We start from the raw sequence: 22,654 nt of genomic DNA, 5'->3' as shown, positions 1-22,654 counted from the left end.
AGTAGTACTCACGGCACCGGTCAGCGTCCCATTCGCCGGCCCGGTACACTCAGCACCAATTCAGTACCCGGCACGGCTCCAGGCACCGGGACTCCCGTAGCCACTCCCGACATCGAGCCTCGCAATCTTGGTCGACCGCACGGCACGGTATGCCTCCCGGTACCGATCCCCGGTGCCGCGTCGAGCGACGTCAGTTAGAGAGGGAGACTCTACCAAGGGCTTTTCAGCTCCTCCAGGGCCATCCAGCCACGCATCAGTGTCGTCCCGTGCGGACACTTCATATGCGCAGTACTCTGTTTTCCGATGTGCCCTCCAGAGTCTTCCAGGAGGCCTATCAGTGGTCATTCTGGTCACCTTGGGCGTACTACCACGCCAGAGGCATACCGGTGATCCCTTCTCGCTCTGTTCCGTCGGAGCTCTGGGTGCCAGAGGCGACAATTAGCCGTCCCCCTCCGACCGGTTCAACCGGGCTCCCAGATACCACCGGATCAGGAGGTTGTCCAGGAGCGCGAGCCCCACAGGACCCGCTTGTCCCTGGCCTTTCTTCTTCCTCCTCCCCGGATGAGGCGGGGGCAAGAACATACTCCTCTAATCAAAACGCAAGTACATGGTATCCTCCAGGGGGTAGGAGTACCTATATGTACATCTCCCCCCGCCCTGCTCCCTTGTTGCCCAGTCCCTCAATGGGCCGGAACGCCATGACCAGCAGGCACCAGCCCCTAAATCCAAGGAGGCTAGGCGAATGGTCTTCCTGGGCCGTAAGATGTACTCGGCGGGGGCCCTGCAACTTCGTGTAGCAGACTAGCAAGCCCTGCTTAGCCGCTGCTATGGGTGGCGGTGGGCAGATTTACAGAGTTGGTTCTTCAGAACTCATGTCAAGAGTTCGATGCCCTCCTGGAGCAAAGGAAGAAGCTGGCAAGAGCTTCCCTCCAGGCCTCGTTGGATGCAGCTGACTCCGCTGCCACGGCTCTGGCCTCGGGTGTTGCCGCGAGGCACATTTCATGACTCCAGTTATCGAGCCTTCCCTCGCAGCTGCTGCATACTATACAGGACTTGCCCTTCAATGGCAAAGGCCTGTTCTCTGAAAAAACTGGCCCTAGGCTGCAAAACCTAAAGGGCAGCAGGGTCACTTTGCGCTCTCTCGGCATGCACACGCCGGTGCTTCAGCGCCGACCTTTCCATCCCCAGCCTCACCGCTCTTACCCTGTGCCTAGACAAGGACAGGACTTTGTCAGCGGGCATGGCTTACGCGGTCGTAGGCGTCAATCAGGACCCCAAAGGGGCCAAAATCAGGGTCCTTCTAACCACCAATGGGGCAAAAGCCTACCCATCCTCGTCCCTCTTAGGGACCCCTCTCACGAGCGATTCCTCTTGCAAGAGGTGCGGACGCTCCTCTTCATCGGAGCTATAGAGGAGGTACCTAAGGACGAAAGGGGCAAAGGGTTCTACTCCCACTAATTCCTAATCCCCTAGGCGAAGGGAGGTCTCAGACCTCTCCTAGACCTGCGGGAACTCAAAAAGTTCACGATACAGCTAAGTTCTGCATGGTACCCATGGGGACAGGCATCCCATCCTTGGATCCCGGAGACTGGTATGCCGCCCTCGATATGAAGGGCGCGTATTTTCACGTCGCCATTTCTCCTCCACACAGACGGTACCCCCGGTTTGGGGCCTACCGTCATCATTTCCAGTACACGGCCCTCCCGGTTGGCCTCTATACAGCCCAAGTGTATTCAAAGTGCATGGCGGTAGTCGCCGCCTCTCTTCGCCACCGTCGGATACACGTTCTCCGTATCTAGACGATTGGCTCATTCGAGGGACCACCGGGTCCAAGTTACCAGTCATGTGGTCATCAACACGAACCTATTCCTGTGTCTAGGCCTGATGATCAGTAGAAAAATCCACTCTGATTCCCACACAGGGAATAGATTTCATTGGGGCCATCCTGGACTCCAGTCTCGCCAGAGCCTGCTTACCTCAGCCTCGGTTTCAGGCGATGGTAACAATTGTACGAGGTCTACGGACCTTCCCGACAACTTTGGCTCGCACTTGCCTAGGTTTCCTGAGTCACATGGCTGTCTGCACGTTTGTAACCAAACATGCCAGGCTTCGCCTCCGTCCACTTCAATCGTGGCTCACCTTGGTGTACCACCCGGGCAGGGATAGCATACTCATGGTCGTCTTGTTCCCCCCGAGCATCCTAGGGCTTCCTCGACCGGGAGTCGACGCCCTCCCTGGTGTATCCAGGGATGCTGTTCCATTCACCCCTCGGGGTCCCTCATGACAGACACCCCATCTCTCGGCTGGGTGCTCAGCTGAGTCAGTTTCGCTCTCACGGCCTCCGGTCGGCTCAAGAGCTGGCCTTCCACATCAGTGTCCGAGAGCTGAGAGCAGTCTGCCTTGTATACCAGGCGTTTCAGCTGGCGGATCGCCTCCGCAGATCCTTCCTGTCTCACAAGTGGTCGTTTCCTCCGGACGTTATCCATTCCGTTTTCCGGAAGTGGGACTTTCCCCGCATAGCCCTCTTCGCTCTCGCGAGAATGGAAAGAGAGAGAAGTTCTCCTCATTCCAAGACCTCTCCCCAGGCTCGATCTTGGAGGTTTTTTCTGATGCCGTGGATGAGCCATCTGCTGTACGCTTTTCCACTGTTCCTGCTGGTTCACAGGGTCCTGCTAACACTCCGCAGGGACAGAGCGCACCTGATCATGATGGCTCTAGCGTAACCCAGGCAGCACTGATACACCACGTTGCTACACCTGTCGGTAGCCAACCCTATTCCCCTGCCTCTTTGCCCAGACCACATGACGCGGGCTCACGGCAAGCTTCACCACCCGGACTTGTAATCCCTGCACCTCACAGCATGGCTGCTGCGTGGCTAAACCGATCCGAGTTACGTTGTTCTACCTCGGTTCTACAGGATTCTCCTGGGTGGTAGGAAATCTTCCACTCGGTTAACATATCTGGCCAAGTTGAAGCGTTTCTCCTGCTGCTACGAAACGCGCAATGTTTCTCCCGCCGAGGTCCCGATCCATTCCATCTTGGACTACCTCTGGTCTCTCAAACAGCAGTGCCTGGCGCGATCATCATTAAGGGTACACTTGGCAGCCATCTCTACCTTCCACCCAGCAGAGAGTGGCCGCTCCGTATTCTTACACCTTGTGGTTTCCAGGTTCCTCAAGGGCTTGGAGCGTTTATAACCCCCCCAGTTGGCCCCACCAAAACCTGGGTCTTCAACCTGGTTCTAACCAGTTTTATGACTGCCCTATTCGAGTCACTGACAACATGCTCGTTGATATACCTGTCCTGGAAGACAGTTTTCCTTGTAGCCTTTCCATCGGCCAGACGAGTCTCCGAGCTTCAGGCTCTCACAATGGACCCACGGTATACTGTGTTCCTCAAGGGCAGTTGTTACCACGTCCAACCTTCCTCCCTAAGGTGGTGTCGGCCTCTCATATCAAACAGGATATCTTCCTTCCGGTCTTCTTTCCGAAGCCACACTCATCGCAAGGAGAGCAACAATTGCCCTCCCTAGACGTCCGTAGGGCGTCCGCAATCTATATCGAGCGGACAAAGCCCTTTCGTAACGCCCCCAAACCTTCGTCGTACCGGCATACCGGACGAAGGGCATACCTGTCTCCTCCTAGAGGATTTCATCTTCAATGACGTTGTGCATCCACACCTCCTGTGTTTTGGCATAGAGCCACCTGACTGCACATTCCACCAGGGCTCAGACTTCTCTGCTGCCTTCCTGGCTCACATACCCTTTCAGGGGATGTGTCGTGCAACTACCTGGTCCTCGGTCCACACCTTTGCCTCACTGGTCCAAGAGTCCAGAGCTGATGCAGCCTTTGGCTCAGCAGTTTTGCATTCTGCAACATCTAACTCCGACCCCACTGCCTACTTAAGGCTTGGGAATCACCTAACTGGAATGCATAGGAGCAATCACTCGAAGAAAAGACGGTTACTCACCGCTGTAACTTTTGTTCTTCGAGACGTGTTGCTCCTATCCATTCCAGACCCGCCCTCCTTCCCCACTGTCGGAGTAGCCGGCAAGAAGGAACTGAGGGGCGGATGGGGCGGCAGGGGTATATATCCTGCGCCATAGCGGCGCCACTCCAGGGGGCGCCCAGCCGACCCACTGAGTGTTGCTAGGGTAAAAATCTTCCGACGAACATGCACGCAGCGCGCACACACCTAACTGGAATGGATATGAGCAACACATCTCGAAGAACAACAGTTACAACCGTGAGTAACCGTCTTTTTCTGGCTATAAGTATATCCCTGAGGCGGGGGCAGAACCCTTCACCGACTGCACCAGCTGAGTTGTTCGACAGGTTGTAGTGACACAGGATAAACACTACATTACATTAAGACAACTCAAATCATTTTACTGTGTTAGTAACTAACACAAGTAAGGAAAATGCTTATTTTCATAGCATTCCTTTAAACTCAGACTAAGCTTCCTTTTAAAAAAAAATTTCCCTTGAGCATGTATCCTGGACCATAGAGAGTGCCAGACAACAGCAGCTGCAAAGAATAAACCCGAACACAGATGATTGCAATTAGCCCTGCACTTACCTTGTCTGAGACAGGAGTGCTCAGTCATCAGAATGTGGTGAGCTGTTCCAGCCCGCCCCAGCTGAAACTGGCTGTAGAAGTTTCCCTGGCAGTTCTGTTGTGTTCTGATGAGCTCTCCGTTACATCTGGGTTCACATGTCTCTGTCTGTTTTGTTGCTGCATGCCCACCGCTGGCCTGCCCCGATGTTGCAGGATTTGGAGGTTAGCAGACTATTTTCCCCCCCTTTTTTTCGCTGTATACAGCTGCCCTCATCACCCCTGATATTACCTCCCCCTGTCCTCCTCATTTCATTTCTTTCCCTCATGCTGTTGCTGCCTCAGCACACCCTGAGTAGCATGGGGCTGCTGATGCATGGTAGATCCAACCACAGAAGGCTTGGGACAGGGGAAACGAGAACCACAGCTCTGAAAACATAACATCTCTCTCTCACACTCGCACACTTTCAAAAGTGACTAGCCATTTTGGATGCGTAAGATGCAGGCCCCTTTATGGCCACTCAAGTTAAGTGCCAAGCACCCACCCTCTGAACATCAGGCCCATCTTACAGTGTCTCCAGACAGACACCCCAAAATGGAGGTACCCAAAATCGCTAGTGACTTCTGAAGACCTTTGCCCTAGTGACTGCACCCTGTGTCTAGCCCCCAAGTAGACCTTGCCAGTTGTGTTCTGGATTTCTTCTTTCCCGTCTTATTTCTGGTTTTAGGAACTAATTGAGCTCAAACCAAGGAGAATTGTGTAAATTTTAATCTTATCTTTTAACTAACTTCAAGGCGTTAGTTTCAATTAAAGATGAGACACAACACTTCAGGTTCTTGCCCAGGTGACTAATCTGTTAAGAGCCAGCAGCTCACAGCCCCGAACAGGCAGAGGTAGGGAGGGTGCGTGCATGCGCGAGTGACTGTCTCTAGCTCATTTGTGCTCCCTACACCTTTTGTGCCTATAGATCACATGCATATGGCTTTCGGGCAGCTCTGCCTCTCAACCTGCCCTGGGGAGTGAAGCTGGGTGAGAGAACGGATGGATGGGACCCGAATCGGGAAGGGAAGCAAGCGGGTGACATTAAAAAATGCAGGGATCAATTTCTTTAGCCTAAATAACTGTCTGTAACCTTAGTCTCATGACTCAATATCTCTGATGTCAGTTTTACAACAACGAGGGGAGAGATTGGCTGGTCTGTGTGGGATGGAGGTGAAGTTTGGCCTTTGGAAGCCAAGGCCCGGTTGAGTGGCAGGGCATCGGAGGCTTGGCTTTGCTGCATGTCCATGGCACCGAAAGCTTTTGAGCTTTTTTCGAAGGCTTTGGATGGCCATTCCACTAGGTTTTTAGCATGCTTCTCTTCACCCACCCAAAAACCTTTTTCGCTAGAGGTTCCGATCCAGTGCCCCAGTTACTAACTGCTGGTGAGCTGAAGGTGAGTGCCTCCCTTGCAGTGCTGAGTAAGGTACCATTGAGTTGTTTTTCCCTCTTTCCGTGCAGCTGTCTCTGAAGTGCCGAGCGCCCGAAGTATCCCACTATGTTTACCAAGCATATGAAACCATTCTGAAGAACTGAGGCACCCACCTCATCCTCCTCTCTCTCCTCCCGCATCCCAGATGAGGAAATGGGGACCAGAACCTGCGTGCATGTTTCCTCTTGACCTTGGAAGGAACAAATGCAAGATCAAGATACTTTGGAAACTTCAAACTGGCGCCCCCCGATGCTGAAAATGGTGTGAGCGGCAGTGCCTAGCATTCCATCTTCAGCTCTCTGGGGATGGGGTGGGAGGAGAGGGGGGCAGGGGGAGGGATCTTGTTGCAATTCAGTGCATCAGTGTAGAATTCTTTCATGTGAAGTAATGCAGTGTCCTCTTTGCTGACGTTGCCCCTTTAAGAGCCCTGTTTTTTGCCCTTGTACTCTTACTGCAATTAAGAGCGTGTGAGAGAATCTGGGTGGAAAGGCAGTGCCCATTAAGTCTCATTACTATCTTCAAATCCATTTCCTCCGACCTTCCCAGCCAAATAAATGAATCAGCACTTCGGTGTTTAAATACGGCTTGTGCTGCATCGCCAAGCCCAGCCCTGGAAGACAGTGGTGATGGGTCTCTAGCATTTGAACGCATGTGTTGTCTGGTGAAGAATTCATCGCTAATAACCCCTCTTCTGATGGGATAGCTATGCTGAAGCACCGCTTCTTCCTCCTCCTTTCATGGTGACCTGTTACTTGGGGTGGATTTGCTTCCAGTCCTGCTTGGAAAAATCCAGAAGCATCACTTGTGCTGATTTGTGCTTAACGTGCCTCTGAGCTTCCCTTATTTCTAGGAGTGGACAATAAAAAGGGACTCTTTACTGAAGCTTGGCACAAGGTCTCAGCCTGGGGGGGATTGTGGGAATTTTGGGGGCTGGGGGAGGTGTAACAGGAGTTGGAAATAATTTGGGGCTCTTTGCCTCTGCAGATGAAGTTGTTCTGTAACTTGCCGAAAGCTTTGTGTCTGCAGAGTGGGCAGCTTCGAAGGCAGCTAGCTAATGAGGAATTGATGCCTTGAGTATTTTTTCAAGGTGACAAATCTCCATTTAGAGCTCTCCTTCCTCCTTTGAAATTTAACTGACCAAGGCACTTGCTTTTCTTTGTTCTGCAGATACAAGCTCCATTCCCTTCCCTCTGCAAGCCCTCAGGTTCTGTAAGGGATAATGCATTTCCAGACATGGAACAGATATCTCAGTACGTATCTCAATAGATTGCATCTGTTCCTTTAAAAGGCTAGTTTGAGTTTACCCCCAAACACTGAGGTTCCCTTAAACAGAGGGCTTGATCTCTTCCTAGGCTATAGGGGGTTAGCAGGAGTAATCTGTCTTGGAACAGAATAGCCCCTTTTCTTGCGCTGCAAACCCTCCATTCAATGTGTGTTTCCTCAGTCTGGTTGGGATTGTCAAAGAGCCTAGGGGACTAGGTACCATTGGAAGTCACAGCCTGAACCCACAACTGCTATGAAGAGGGCTGTTACCATCTCTTGGGGACATAATGCACACTCAGAATTAACACAAGGAAGGACAAAATACTCGTTAGTATTAGGGCCAGGGTGACTCCATAGGAGATGGCTCTGAAGACTAATAAGGGATGTACCAAATCATATGCCAATATTCATTCTAGTCCTCCCATCACCATGGGATGCTGGTCTTTGAATTGAGCTTTCCAGGAAGGCGTTTCCTCATGTTTGACTGGTTTGCTAACTGCCTGGGACACATCAGGCTTCTGTTTCTGTCTCTGTGAGGCTCCCCCTCCAGTCTCTGTGCTGTTCCGATTCCTTAACCACAACAGCAGATGTGATCAGCCATCCGCACAAACTCCCTCCCCATCACTGTTCTCAGTATCGGTTTTGATGGGTCAAAAGAGTGGGTGGCATCTGCATTTTTTGTGCCCTTAGAGGCCATGTAACTCTCCTGTGCTCATCAGCTACAGCAATCCCAGCAGAAGTGGGGCGTGGCTGTTTCTCGGCTGAGCATTTAAGGCTTTTCCTATTTGTTGCTGCTGTAGGGGGGAGGGAGGGGCAGGGGATACAGCCTTTGGAAATCAGTGACACTAATGTTCTTTCCCCCTCCAGAACTAATAATAAAAGCAATTGACCGCCCTTAAATAGAAGTGTTTGCAAGTTTTCAGATCCCTACAGTAAATATATCTAATATATATAAATATAAATATATATATATCGTATGTTTACTTGTGTTTTAAAAGAAGTAATATTGAATAAAGGTGACATCTTCCCATCAATCTGCTCTGTGTAGAGGATCGGGTCAGGGACAGAGATGGCTCTGAGTGACAGATGCTCCTTCTGTGCTCGTTTCTGCTGCCTCTGATTGCTTGGTTGCTAAATTACCTTGCTACTTGGACACACTTCTTCCACCTCTGGCTTCAGTTTGAGTTTATTGCTGATGTTCAGCCCTGTGGCCTGCAGGGGAGGAACTGTCCTATTGAGAAACCAGAGCAGGGTTCTGTCCCTTCCAACAGGGGTTTATACAGGTGCATTTCCCCACTGCAGGACCCCAAAAGGGTTGTTTGTTACTAAGTGGCAGCCAAGGATTCCAGCAGCTGGAGCTTCCTCAGGCTATGTCTACACTACAGCTGGATCGATGCACCGGGGGGGTCAATTTAGCAGGTCTAGTGAAGACCCACCAAATCGACCACAGATTGGTCTCCGGTCGACCCCAGTACTCCACCCGGAACGAGAAGAGTAAGGTAAGTCGACGGGAGAGTGTCTCCTGTTGACCTAGCATGGTATGGACACCGCGGTAAGTCAACCTAAGCTACATCGTATTGACGTAGCTGGAGTAGCATAACTTAGGTCGACTTACTGCAGTAGTGTAGACATAGCCTCAGTGTGGTGTCTGGGCCAGCCCAAGATATTGGCCAGCAGGAGCTATTGAAACTTGATCTGCACTTTCCGCTCAGAGCAGAGATCACAGGGGGGTTTATGTATCTGAACCGGCTGAAGACTAGCGGATCACATCACTCCACTGGGGGAGGTACCCGCAGGCAGGAGCAGCATGCGGAGCCTTCTGCCCCCACTTCCCCCAGGGGCTGCAGGGACGTGGTGCCAGCCACTTCCAGGAGCGGCGCGGGGCCAGGGCAGACAGGGAGCCTGTCTTAGCCCCACTGCGCGCTGCTGCCACTCCAGGTAAGCAGCACCATGCCGGAGCCCGAACCCCTCCTGTACTCCGCACCCCGAACCCCTGCCCTGAGCCCCCTCGTACACCCCGCACGCCCTCCCGCACCCCTGCCCCACCCTACATTCATGGCCCTGCATGCAATTTTCCCCACCCAGATGTGGCCCTTGGGCCAAAAAGTTTGCCCACCCCTGAACTAGACAGTCCCTATGCATGTGAATGCTAATTATCTTTAATAGTTACAGCTCTGGTTAAAAGTCCTTCACAGCCTCTGCCAGCCTGTGCAAATACTCTCTACATCTCCACGTGCTGTCTCTCCATGGCACAGGGTCACTATTCAAAAGGCTCAGGCACCATCCAGAGTAGGTTGGATGACGTCTTCCTACTGCCGCTAATAAATGTTCCTACCACTGTGGAACCTGCACTCTGGATTGAATGCTTGTGAAGGGCAAGGACATGGACTGCTGCAAACTTCCTCAGCAGTGCCCTGTGCACACGAATTGTCCCAAGCAAAGTGAGCTTTGTCATGGGGGGAGGGGCAGGTCTTGTCTATGCTGCCTATGATCCAGTAGCGCAGTTTGCTGTTAGTGGCATCAGCTCGTGATAGCACTGACCTAGCGATTGGGGTCTTCCTCACAGCGCTGCCTCCTTACAGGAATGGCAGCATCCTCTGGGATGTCTAGACTAGTAATGTCAAATGGGCTAAGAAAGGCACCGTGGCCTCATGCTAAGGGGTGGGTGGGTGAGCAGGGGGCAGCAGCTCTGGGTGCCAAAAGCCAGAAGTGCTGTGCTGCTGGGCCTTTTTTTTGGGGGGGGGGGGCGGGGGCGGCTCGGTGCCAGGGGCAGAGAAACTGCAAAACCTTTTTTGCTTGCCCAGCAAAACAGGTTGGGCCACCGGAGGTGGCAAAGGATGTAAAGGATCACACACCCGCTTTCTGGGCGGATTAGGCAGCAAAGAGGGGGTTGCTGGAGTTATGCTGCGCCTCTCGATCAGTTGTCTGCAGTACGGATTGAACCTGGGACTTCCAGAACTTAAAGACACAGCGAAGGCTGCAGTCGCCCATCAGCCTAGCCACTGGCAGTGTGTGGGGCTTGGCATTGGAATCCACTCGCACTAGGCCCGAGAGGGCTCTCCATCCACCACCTGCTCTGAAGGGCACCAAAGCCCGTCGTCGTCCTAGAGCTTTGAGGAGGGCTGAGCCGCACGGTGGAGCATGTCACTCTTAGGGTACGTCCAGACTACCCGCCGTATCGGCGGGTAGCAATCGATTTATCGGGGATCGATCCCTGAACGCGCTCCCATCGACTCCGGAACTCCACCGGAGCAAGCGGCGGTAGCGGAGTCGACGGGGAGCCGCGGACGTCGCTCCTGCGCTGTGAGGACCCGAGGTAAATCGATCTAAGATACTTCGACTTCAGCTACGCTATTCACGTAGCTGAAGTTGCGTATCTTAGATTGATACCCCCCAGTGTAGACCAGCCTTTAGGGAAGCTTGGGCGGGAGGTGGTGGATTTTGTTGCATGTCCTTGGGCTGATGGTCACAATCCAAATGCTTATAAATATGCTCTCTCTAGTGAAGAATTCATTTCTGGCTGCCCTGGCTTGCAATTTTGGACCCTGCATTTCCTTTAAGCTGTTTGGGGGCGGAGTCCTCACAGTAGATTGCAACCAAACCTCTAATTCCCATTTCCCCCCCCCCCCCTTTTCGCCCTTCAGTTTATTTTCTGATGCTTCATTCCAAAAATACTCCACTGACCAACTCCTGTTTATAGCATGCTTCCTCCTCCACTTTCTGCTGTCATATGCTAGAGATTTCCACCATCTGTTCTAGTACTCTGCAAATCTACCAATCCTGCTTGAACACGTCAGCATCTCCTTATGGAGAAATCCTGTAGAATTTAACAGGGACAAAACCATCTATAGATGGAAATGACTGTAAATAACAAATCAATGTACAGCATTTGGGCATGATTCCCAAAGCTCACTGAAGTCATAAAAAGATTTCCCATTGGCTCTGGATCGCCTTACCACTAGCCTTCCATTGCTGGGCTTTGAACCAGCCTAGACAATCCCGTGTGACCTAGCGAATAGACAACTGGGCTGGGCCTCGAGCCCTGGGATCTAATCCCAGTTTGGCCACTGACCTTGGGCAAGTGCTTTCACATCTCTGTGCCTGTTTCTCCATCTGTAAAAGGGAGATAATGACACTGACTTCCATTGTAAAGCACTTTGAGATCTACTGATGAAAGTGCTAGGTAAGAGGGTAGGTATTATTGCTCTAGAAGAGTTCTGCTGCATCTGTTATCGCCAAGGGCCCATGATGTATTCTGAAGCCAACCTGACCTAAATTTTGTGAGACTGGTGTGACAGACAAGAAATATTTGCAGCAGCTTCTGATAATTTTTTGAATAGTTCTTGTTAAATTAAATATAAAAATGAATGATATAGTCCTGACAGCATCTCTTCTCATTTAGTTTGATATTAAATACAATTAATTTGCCCCTAAATCCACTGTGTGTTGAAAATGCAGAGTTGTGTTGTAGATGTTGCCAGGGAAAAGCAGGAGGTCTTGGCCATTGGCTGGAGGACAGCTGGAGCTCTTAAAATCTATGACGGTGTGGGAGATGGTTTCGAACTGGGCTAAGCTCATAAGCTGGACATTAACATGATCAGCAGTAAAATACTTTAAAAAATTTGATGCTGGAACTTACATCATTAAGTTGACATGAATGGAGCCATTCACATCCCTTGCAGAGCTGCTGTTTCAGGCTCTCTGCAGCCTCTGACATAGGTCGCTGCGTCAAACCACTCTGTTCAGTTTCAGAATGTTTCCTCTGCAATCAGAAAGGCTAGAAGTTATTTTGAAATGGAAAATTTAGATTTTGGAGTGCAGCTCTGCAGGAAGGGGTGGATTTTATGAAATGGAGTCCACAGGCCTTGGTTATAAGCTGTAGAACCTACCCCCTTCCGCAGTTATTGCACACGCTGTGCCAGATCTCTAGTTGCTAAAAGCACTGGAGCTCCATTGACTTCAAGCGATACCAATTTACACTCTACCTCAAGATCTCACCTGATCTATCTCCAGCCAGGTTTTCATATCAAGCTTATCCTCATGATATCTGAGCTTCATCCAACTCCCTCTACTGTGTCACCCTATAGCTCTCCTGCTATTTATCCATTCCCTCTTCCTGCTCTTGAAAATACTCACAGGCCTCTAGTTGTCCGAATGACTTTGCCATTGAGCTTATGCCCTCCCAGCCATGGCTCCTTCCTTGTATGCAGAACTGAAACATACAGTTTAGGCTGCGATTGAGCTGCTCATACCTGTGGCGAGAGGCACGTGGCATGACAGATGCATTCCTCTGGCAAGCTCTCCAGCTCAGTGATGTTCCTGCTGCTTGGATTTCTCAGATGGATGGCAGACAGGATCAGGTGGCATCGTATTGGCCTTAGTCAGATACAGTAGATTAATGTAAAGCTCTCAGGTCCCAGTTAGACATTGACTACACTGAGGATCTAATTGTGTTAATGCTCATAGCTGCATCAGTATAAACGCCTCATGGAGATGGGCAAAGCTGATGCAGAAAGTAGTGGGTGTGTTTCCTGCTTGAAACCCAGTGCATTGCTACCATTCCTGGCTTCCCCTCACTGTGCTAGGGGTTTGCATTGAGGCAGTTGCATCCATGTCTGGAGTCGGGGATGATCCCCAATGCAGACAATGTCCCCATTTGATCCCAAGAGCAGAGAGTTGTCAGGAACCTGCTTTCCCCTAGCCCTGTGATCCTTCAAGGCCCTCGTGTGTGAAGGATTTGCAGAACTGGGCCTTTAGTGTTGATCATTCTGTGGCCACCTGTCCATCAGGAACTAACCTGGCGTCTTCCCGTACACTCATTTCACTCAGGCCCTCAAATAACCACAAGCTAGTTCTCCAGCCTCCTCACTTCCTGCAGGTGAGGAGTTCCTCTTCCGGCTGCTATATGCAGCTTTGCAACAACACAGACCTGACGTCTGCCAGACAACCGGGGCAGGGGCTTCCTTTGTGTGGAACAATCGCGCTCAGTGCTGCTCGGGGAGCCTGTGCATGAAACATGCGCAGCTGGTTATTCCTGGGAAATATATTTTAATGAAGGGGTTTCATTACCTCCCTCTCTGTTCTTGATGGAGGTGCTTAGATTTTGGAGTCCTGCCCTAACTCCAAGAGCAGGCTGTAGGAGAGCGCTTGCTATTCAGGAACAAAGCCACCTGCATTCCCGGGTGATAATTAATTGGGGGGGGTAATTAAATAGTCAGAGGTTTTTAAATTTTGAAATGATCCATGAATCACTGTTTTTTGCAGACAACTCTCTAGTTTGCTTCTCTTGACCCACTGTCCCTTTGTCATGTAAAGACTCGGGGATCTGTCAATAAAGGATCAGTAAAGGCCATGGAATGGCTTAGTTCTCTATTTGATTAATTTTTGAGTGGTTCCCAGAGCCCAGCTGGGAAGATTAAATTCTCCTTCCCTGGGCCTTCTGGCAGCTTGCTGCAGTCCACAAACGCTGCTTTCAGTGCTGTGTGGAGCTGGGTTAGCACTGCCTGCATGCTGGCCAGAGGGAGAGCTGCAGCTCTTTAAAGATTCAACAACAGAGAGCCACTAAATATGCGTCCTGATGATTCCTAGGGGGCACTTCTCATCAATAGATCTGTCTCACAAAGGACAATGTAAGGGCCAGCAGCCTCATTATACTCGCCGGGAACCATGAGAGACAGACTTGCTCAGGGTCACCTGATCTCTCAGAGGCAGGAATTGAGCCCAAATCTGATTCCCAAGCTAGTTACCTTCCTTCTGGACCACACTGTCTTTGTCTCCTCTGTGAAGACTGCATGGTGAGTGAGCCTGCCTATCCCATTTCCCTGTGTGTGGAGGGATGGCTCTCTAAAATGGCTTTAGTCAATTGTGTAACAGGATTTCTCTCTGCTTATTTCAGATCTTTCTGATTGTGTTAGCCGCATGGGAGAGCCATCTCTGATGTGCAGTCATCTTAGTGTCAGTGCAACACAAACAGAATCATACAAACCATTCACTCTGAAATAGTAGGTGATGCTCAGCTGTGATTACAGGTTCAGCTCATCTTAACCTGCCAGCCATTCTCACCAAAAGGGATGATGAAAGATGGAGCCCTCCTGAGCCCAAACAACCAAGTGCAGGCAGTTCCAGCTCATAGGTAGTGTGGGATTTAGAAGCCTGGCCTAGCCAGGTAATTTTAAATGAACTGACCAGCTGTAGCAAAGGGCACAACTGCAGTCTCCAATGGGGAAATAACTCAGAAATACTCTGGTACCAGAGTCTGAGCATACTTACGTGAGGTAGTTAAATCCTGTCACAGGGCCTTATCCCCATCTAAATTGACTGGCTCATGGATTCCAAAGAAGATACAGAGCTGTGCAATATCTACCCTACGTGCAATCTCAGATGAATTGCATGCCTGCTTGGCAGGTGTTGCCAGAGAGGATATGAAGACTCTATTGTCCAGGGAGCTAATCCTGCAGTCCTTGTACATCCAAATGTGGGTGAGTTCTCAGTACATGAGGTGAAAGGGACCAAGCCCTAGGCTAACATTTTACAAAAGCAATCAAGTTTTATTTACAAAAGTGACAGGATCAGCTTGTCAAAGGTCTTTAGGCACTTCAAGATGCAGCTAGGCACTTTTGTGGGTCCCGCTGAGTGCCTAAATACACATGTAAATCTGGCTAGTCTGCACTACCAAGGCTCTCCTGGCTAGGCCCCCTACCCGAGGTGCAGCTTATACTGCCAGCAGGAGTTCTTTTGCTGGTTTAAGCTGCATCTAGATGGAGGGTTTTGCCAGCCCACGTCAGCAGGGAGAGGAGGGGGTTCCACACAACATAGCTATGCCAGCAAAAGTTTGTACTGTAGAGCTTGCCTTAGACTCCTAAGTCAGACAGTTCTGACAACGTTCCTCTTGGTACTAGACCCGCTCAGCAGAATGTTAAATAGCCGTCGCTTGGCCCATGTGTCTCCTGCCCTGGAGAACAGCTGCCTAACTTAGTTTGCCAGAAAACACCTGCAGCTAACTCAAGAAAAATGGTGAGACCCTGCTGTGTTAGAAACCTCATAACACATCTCCATTCGTGTCATCACTGCAGCCCTTCCCTTAGTGGTCTGTAGTGTGTGTCTAAAACCAGAGCTCACTCCTTCAGCCTTCGAGTGCACCTCTGTATTTCCTTAAAACCTTCATTTCTGTGCATCACTTTTACACCAGGGTGGATCCAGGCCATCACCCTGAATTTGAGAAATCAGGGGGCTTCATAAGTGCTATATGGCTGCTAAAGGATCCAACTTAGATCAGAGCTCTGTTGTGCTGAACGCTGGACAGAACCATAAGGTATTGTCTACACTTGGAGCAGCACGTGTAATCCCCAGCTCCAGGAGACGTACTGAGCTAGCACATTACAGATAGTGTAGCCATGGCAATGGGAAGGATTAGCTGCTCCATGGACATGGATCATACCTGGGGAGGCCAGCGACTCCTGCTGCTGGGCTACGATCCTCGCAGCACACTGGCTCGCTCACAGCTCCTTCGAGTGCGTCTCCTCAAGCTGGGAATCTCTGCCCCAGCTTGAAGCAGACACATACTCGGGGAGATGGGCCCTCTAAAAGCAAGCCAGATAACAGGGACGAGAGAGTGAAACATTGAGCCAGGTAGGAATTGCCACACTGTCTCAGATCTATGGGCTGTGCTTACTAGTCTGTAATTCCAAGGTCACCCTTAGAACCCTTTTTAAACAGAAGTACAGCATTGGCTCCCTTCCAATCCTCTGCTCCAGGAGCTGTTTTTAAAGACGGATCTTATGTTTTCGCTAGTGGCTCAGACTCTTCATAGCTGAGCTCTTTCAGGAGTCTTGGATGGTCCAGCAGTCGCGCTTTTTAATGTATCAATCTGTTCCAGCCCTTCTTTTTCTGATGCCACATTCTCGAGAGTAAGTCCAGGTTAAGAATCTCCCCAGTTTTATCAGGGGGTGAAGACTGATGCAAATGGATCACAGCTTCTCAGCAATGTCTTTGTCTTCCAATTGCTCCCTTTAAGCCCTGGTGATCCAGCAGATCACTGATTCTTTTGCAGGTTTCCTCTCTTGGATATACTTAAAGTAGCTCCTGTTTGTGTTTACACCTTAGCTACTTGCTCTTGGAATTCCACTTTAGCCCCAGACCCTAGGGAATCTTTTAGGTACAGCGCCGCTCCCCCACCTCTTCGGTCTGTCTGTCTGGGATAGCTCTAGCTCAGGGCTAGGCAACCTATGGCATGTGTGCCGAAGGCGGCACGCGAGCTGATTTTCAGTGGCACTCACACTGCCTGGGCTGGCCACCAGTCCGGGGGGCTCTGCGCTTTAATTTAATTTTAAATGAAGCTTCTTAAACATTTTAAAAACCTTATTTACTTTACATACAACAATAGTTTAGTTCTATATTCGAGTGAATAAATGAAGACTCGGTACACCACCTCTGAAAGGTTGCTGACCCCTGCTCTAGCCAGACATCAGTCTTCACTGATTTTTGTCATCCCACCATGTGTTTCACACCTGTCATAGTAAGGCCCTTGGCCAGTGAGAGAGCTCATCAAGTTTTTTCTTTTAAGCGTCTCATTTTTATATAGCCATTTACAGTATTTATTTTGGCCAGGAGCCTGTATGAGTGGAACTGTCTATTTAACGCCTTAATCTGACACCCGGCGCACCAAAGAGAAGCTTCGTCTCTGCTCTACATCAGTTGTTTTGCATCCTGCCTTTTGCTGGATACAGAGTTCCTACTGTATTATCAACATCTTTAACAGGTGTCTGCCTTGTGTGCTCCTCAGCACCTGTCACACTCCCCCAGCTCCTCATTTAAAAATGCAATTAAAATCTTACTAACAGGATGTGCCTCTAGTCCGTGTTTTGATCACGGTGCAGCCTTTTCTCCTCTGTACAGGTTTCCCCTTCTCCATACAGTGCCTTAGCACCTGACAAATGTAACTGACCCTTCACAGAATCAAGGCCCTATTCAGCAAGCTCCCTACCCACACGATCACATTGTCATCACTGCGATTAGCACCCGCTTTACCAGCTCACTGAAAGGGGGCCTGAGTGACTTGCCAAGGTCATAGAATCATAGAATCTCAGGGTTGGAAGGGACCTCAGGAGGTATCTAGTCCAACCCCCTGCTCAAAGCAGGACCAAACCCAACTAAATCATCCCAGCCAGGGCTTTGTCAAGCCTGACCTTAAAAACCTCTAAGGAAGGAGATTCCACTACCTCCCTAGGTAACCCATTCCAGTTCTTCACCACCCTACTAGTGAAAAAGTTTTTCCTAATATCCAACCTAAACCTCCCCCTCTGCAACTTGAGACCATTACTCCTTGTTCTATCATCTTCTACCACTGAGAACAGTCTAGATCCATCCTCTTTGGAACCCCCTTTCAGGTAGTTGAAAGCAGCTATCAAATCCCCCCTCATTCTTCTCTTCTGCAGACTAAACAATCCCAGTTCCCTCAGCCTCTCCTCATAAGTCATGTGCTCCAGCCCCCTAATCATTTTTGTTGCCCTCCACTGGACTCTCTCCAATTCATCCACATCCTTCTTGTAGTGTGGGGCCCAAAACTGGACACAGTACTCCAAATGAGGCCTCACCAGTGCTGAGTAGAGGGGGATGATCACATCCCTCGATCTGCTGGAAATGCCCCTACTTATACAACCCAAAATGCCATTAGCCTTCTTGGCAACAAGGGCACACTGTTGACTCATATTCAGCTTTTCGTCCACCGTAACCCCTAGGTCCTTTTCTGCAGAACTGCTACCCAGCCATTCGGTCCCTAGTCTGTAGCAGTGCATGGGATTCTTCCGTCCTAAGTGCAGGACTCTGCACTTGTCCTTGTTGAACCTCATCATATTTCTTTTGGCCCAATCCTCTAATTTGTCTAGGTCCCTCTGTATCCTATCCCTACCCTCCAGCGTATCAACAACTCCTCCCAGTTTAGTGTCATCTGCAAACTTGCTAAGGGTGCAGTCCACACCATCCTCCAGATCGTTAATGAAGATATTGAACAAAACCGGCCCCAGCACCGACCCTTGGGGCACTCCTGGGGGGCTTACATGCCCAAGTTCTGCCACAAGCCCATGCCAGTGGGTGGCCCTGACAATGCTTGTTTGGGGGAAGCACACCAACCAGACAAGTGCAGGATTTGTAAAGGGCTTAGCCCCAGAAAAAAAAGGAGTGAGACTTTTGCCTCAAGCAGCTCCTTACGGAGGCGGCACTCAGACTGCAACCTACATCAGCGTGGCAAGACCCAGCACTGGTGGCCGTGGTAGAAGTGGCACCGCTGAAAGACTCTGGGAGAGACCTGTGGCACTGCAGCTCCCCAGCACTGAAACCGGCGGGATCGACCCAGCACCAGTCCCACTCCCTGGCACAGAAGCAGGGGAGGAGTGGATCTCCAGCTCAGAGACCAACCCCTTTGAAGCCAACCAGTGGGGCGCATCCCAGAAAGGAGCACCCAGTGCCGTTGGACTCCCCGAGCCAGGTCATTGAGGAGGTGGAATTGCCGTCCACCCCTGACACCTTTGAGGCTACAAGGGACCTCATCACCATGACAGCGCCGAGGTCACCCACCCGTCACACCAAGTCTCCAGTACCGCAACGTGTGGCACCGTCTTGAGGCAAACCGGTGATGCACTGTCCCTCGGCACTACTGATGGAATCCTGGCACTGCTGCAGCTCGCGCCAGCGCTCCCGCTCACGCCGCCGATCCTCGCGTCAATCCCCGTCGCATAGCAGGTCCCACTCCTGGCACCGCTCCCCAGCATCGCTATGCTGCTCACCAATCCAGCTCCGCTAGGCACCACCTGGCCATCGCGATCTCAGTCCCTGTCTTCAGATTCTCAGACTGGGTCTAGATACTTGGAGCGTGGCCGGCACCGTCGGGCTGTGGAAGGCCTGTGTCAGCGACCTCTGAACCACAGGTGCCGGAGGCTTCCACCAGTCGCCCCACCCCTAGGGGTGCCGAGGAGGTACTGTTTCCTCACCCTCCCGTGGAACAAACCCCAGTTCCTGATCCTGATCCAGGTGTGCCTTGCCCAGCCAGTGAGGCAGGACAGGAGGACCCTATTTCCCCCATTAGCCTCCTTGTCTTCCTCCCTGGATGAGGCACCTCTGTCTCAGGACCAGCCCCCATGGACAGCCACACCCACCAGGACCACCTTCGCAGGGTGGCGCAAATACGGGCTTGCAGGCCGAGGAGGTGGTGGAGTCAGAGGATCCAATAATCAACATCCTGGCCCCGGAAGATCCATCGAGGATGGCTCTACCCCTCATCAAGACCATGCAGGCTAATGCTAAGACCATTTGGCAGACCCCAGCCTCCATGCCTCCCACCGCAAAGGGTGTGGAGAGGAACTATTTCATCCCATCCAAGGGGTACAAATACCTCGTCACACAGCCGCAGCCTTGCTCATTGGTGGTGGCTGCAGTAAACGAGGAGGAGAGGCAGGGACAACAAGCCCCAGTGCCTAAGTCTAAGGATGTCAAGCACCTGGATTTATTTGGGTGCAAAGTATATTCTACAGTGGGGTTGCAACTCCGGCTTGCCAACCAGCAGCCAGTTCTGAGTAGGTGCAGCTTCAACTCCTGGAACTCTATGCTCAAGTTTAAGGAGCTGGTGCCAACTGAGTCCAGGGAGGAGTTTGGAGCTATAGTGGAGGAGGGCAAGGCAGTGGCACAGGCCTCACTGGACACTGTGGACGCGGCAGTGCGTACCTTGTCCTCTGGTATCGCTATGAGGCATAGCTCACGGCTGCAGGTCTTGGGACTCCTGCCGGAGGTTCAACAGACCATGCAGGACCTGCCTTTTGATGGGGTAGGCCTGTTTGTGGAGCAGACTGACTCTCAGCTGCATGACCTAAAGGACTCAACAACTACCATGAAATCCTTGGGTTGCTGGGGTGTGCATACCCAATGTAAACATTTCCAATCGCAGCAGCAGCAGCGCTCCTATCCTCCTTGGCCAGGGCAGGACTTTTATAAGAGAAGGGGCAGGAATGGCAGACAAAAGCCTTCCAAACCCCCATCCAGCCAGGGACAGAGCCCAACTAAACCATTGTTGGGTTCCAAGCCGGTCTTTTGAAAGGGCACCTGAGGACAGCGCACCAGCCTCACTTCTGGATCCTTCCCCCTCTTTGAATCGTCTGTCCCACTTCTACTGTGCTTGGTCCCAAATAACTTCAGACGGCTGGGTCCTCCGTATGGTGGAAGTGGGATATTCTCTCCAGTTCTGCTCCTACCCTCCCTTCCACCCCCCTTCCCTCTCCCTCATCAGGGACCCTTCTCATGAGCAACTCCTTATCCAGGAGGTGCAGGCACATTTCACCATGGGAGCAGTGGAGGAGGTTCCTCAGGAGCTAAGACGCAAGGGATTCTGCTCTTGATACTTCCTAATCCCAAGGCCAAGGTGGGGGTCTCAGATCCATTCTTGATCTGTGAGGATTCAACAAGTTCATAGTCTCCCTGGGCACCATTATTCCCTGCCTGGATCCTGGTATGCCACCCTTGCCATGAAAGACACGTACTTCCATATAGCGATTCCACCTGTACACCAGCAATTCCTACACTGCGTGCATCCCCCACAAGCATTACCAATGCACTTTCCTTCCATTTGGCCTCTCAACAGCCCCCTCCGTGTTCACCAAGTGCATGTCGCTTGTGACTGCTTTCCTCCATCAGAGGCATGTGCAGGTATACCCCCATCTCAGGGGCCGCAGCAGGGGGCAGTGGAGTCTCAAATCCGATTGGTCAGATCTACATTTGAGTGACTGGGTCTCCTCAACTTGAGGAGGTCGACCTTGGAACCAACCCAAAGAATAGACTTCATCGGGGCAGTGTTAGTCTCAGTTCAGGCAAGAGCACTTTTGCCAGAGCCCTGTTTCCAAGCCATCGCGCACATCACTCAAGGCCTCCCAGCACTACCCAACCATGACAACAAGGGGATGCCTGAGTTTCCTCGGCCCTATGGCTGCCTGCACTTCCATGACCCGGCATGCCTGACTGAGAAGGAACTGAGGAGGCTCCAGGTCGGCAGGCTCATATATTGAGCGCCCAGAAGGTGCCACTGCAGGGGGCTCCACAGCCAACCTGACGGGTGCTGCTAGGGGAAAACTTTCTGACAACTGTGCGTGCAGCATGCACACACCTAATAGAGCAACACATCTCGAACAACAGGGTTTTTATTCATTTAGTTAAATAGGATTATCTTTAACAACTACCTAGGCTCCTGTTTGGGCTTGATGCGGAGGGAGGGGTTTTCAGTGAAAGACTGTTTCTTTTTATAGTCACCATAATTAAATCATTTCATAAGGCAGAGGCTGGAGGTAATGAGCACCCTTTACAAATTGCATTTACACTACTTAAGCATACGCTGTGTGTTGGGATCTGTCATGAGTTCTAATGGAACAGCTGTTGCAAACTGCTGAATATTAGCTGATGGTTCTAATGAAGCTCTCAGCATAATCTCTCCACTTCAGCTTTCTCAAACACTGATGGTTTTTAAACAGGGCTCTTCTTTCAACTAGTGCCTCAAAATCCATTGTTTCTACTAAGGTCTGATCTAGTTTTTTAAATGTCTGGGCCTTGCTGTAGGTGTCTCAGTGCAGTTTGTCCTCTCTCGCTCTAGGCTGTGTGCCTGCTGTGGTTTCCACACAGCAGTAGCCTCACTGATGGTCATTGACTACTTCAGCTGCATTAAGCTAAGCAAGTGTTTGCAACACCAGGCCTCTAGTTCATAAGCCTCTGTGGACAGGGGTCATACCGAAACATTTCAGAGCGGGAATGCTTAAAGTCACGTTCCTCAAGCTCTAGTTAAGCCCCTAAATAAATGGCCTGATTGTCAAAGATCCTGAACAGCCAGTACCTGAAGGCCCTGGGCGCTGCGGGGTGCTCAGCACTGCTGCAGATCAGGCCTTTTGCCTGGAGGGAGGAGCCTAAATGGAACTTGAGCCTGCCACTGCTCAGCTCCCTGTGCCCCTGTCTGGAGTAGCTCACCAGGGCCCAACCCAGCTGTGTGAACTTAGATCCTCACCATGGAGACGCAGCTAGTCCCCTGGGGCCTGCCTTGGTGATCCATGGTGCCTTGCACCAAAAATCACAAGAGCCCGGTTACTTGCTGTCACGTACCCCATCAAGTTGCTTTATTCCCTCCCTTCAGAGTTCACCCAGGTGCGATGCTTGTCCCAGCAGCCTCCTCTTTGGGGGCGGGGGGGGGCTTTGTCCTTTGGTGTGTCACAAGGGCTCATTTGGTTTCAAGGGATGTCGTGTGTGTGGGATGAGCACCTGATATTAATTAATGCTTCTGGGTGAGTTACACAACAGCAGCAGTTTATGATGCAGCTATTCACTATATCCTTAGACTGTGGGCT

The 22,654-nt window shown here is 51.1% G+C and overlaps 1 protein-coding gene across 5 annotated transcripts in view; it reads left to right on the top strand.

Moving 5' to 3' along the window:
• The window catches only part of AP1B1 (adaptor related protein complex 1 subunit beta 1), an 83,773-nt gene extending 75,450 nt beyond the window's left edge, over positions 1-8,323 (top strand). For 3 of the 5 annotated variants that reach the window (XM_044989760.1, XM_044989759.1, XM_044989757.1), the window contains 2 exons: positions 4,771-4,779; positions 6,056-8,323. In XM_044989760.1, coding sequence (XP_044845695.1) covers positions 4,771-4,779; positions 6,056-6,130 — 84 coding nt within the window. In that variant the 3' untranslated portion in view covers positions 6,131-8,323. The remainder of the gene's footprint in view (positions 1-4,770; positions 4,780-6,055) is intronic. The other 2 variants (XM_044989761.1, XM_044989758.1) reach the window with 1 other exon arrangement.
• Positions 8,324-22,654: the final 14,331 nt, after the last annotated feature.

This window comes from Mauremys mutica, chromosome 16 (assembly GCF_020497125.1).
Source record: "Mauremys mutica isolate MM-2020 ecotype Southern chromosome 16, ASM2049712v1, whole genome shotgun sequence".
Lineage (NCBI taxonomy): Eukaryota > Metazoa > Chordata > Testudines > Geoemydidae > Mauremys > Mauremys mutica.
This window is presented reverse-complemented; position numbering and strand designations above follow the sequence as displayed.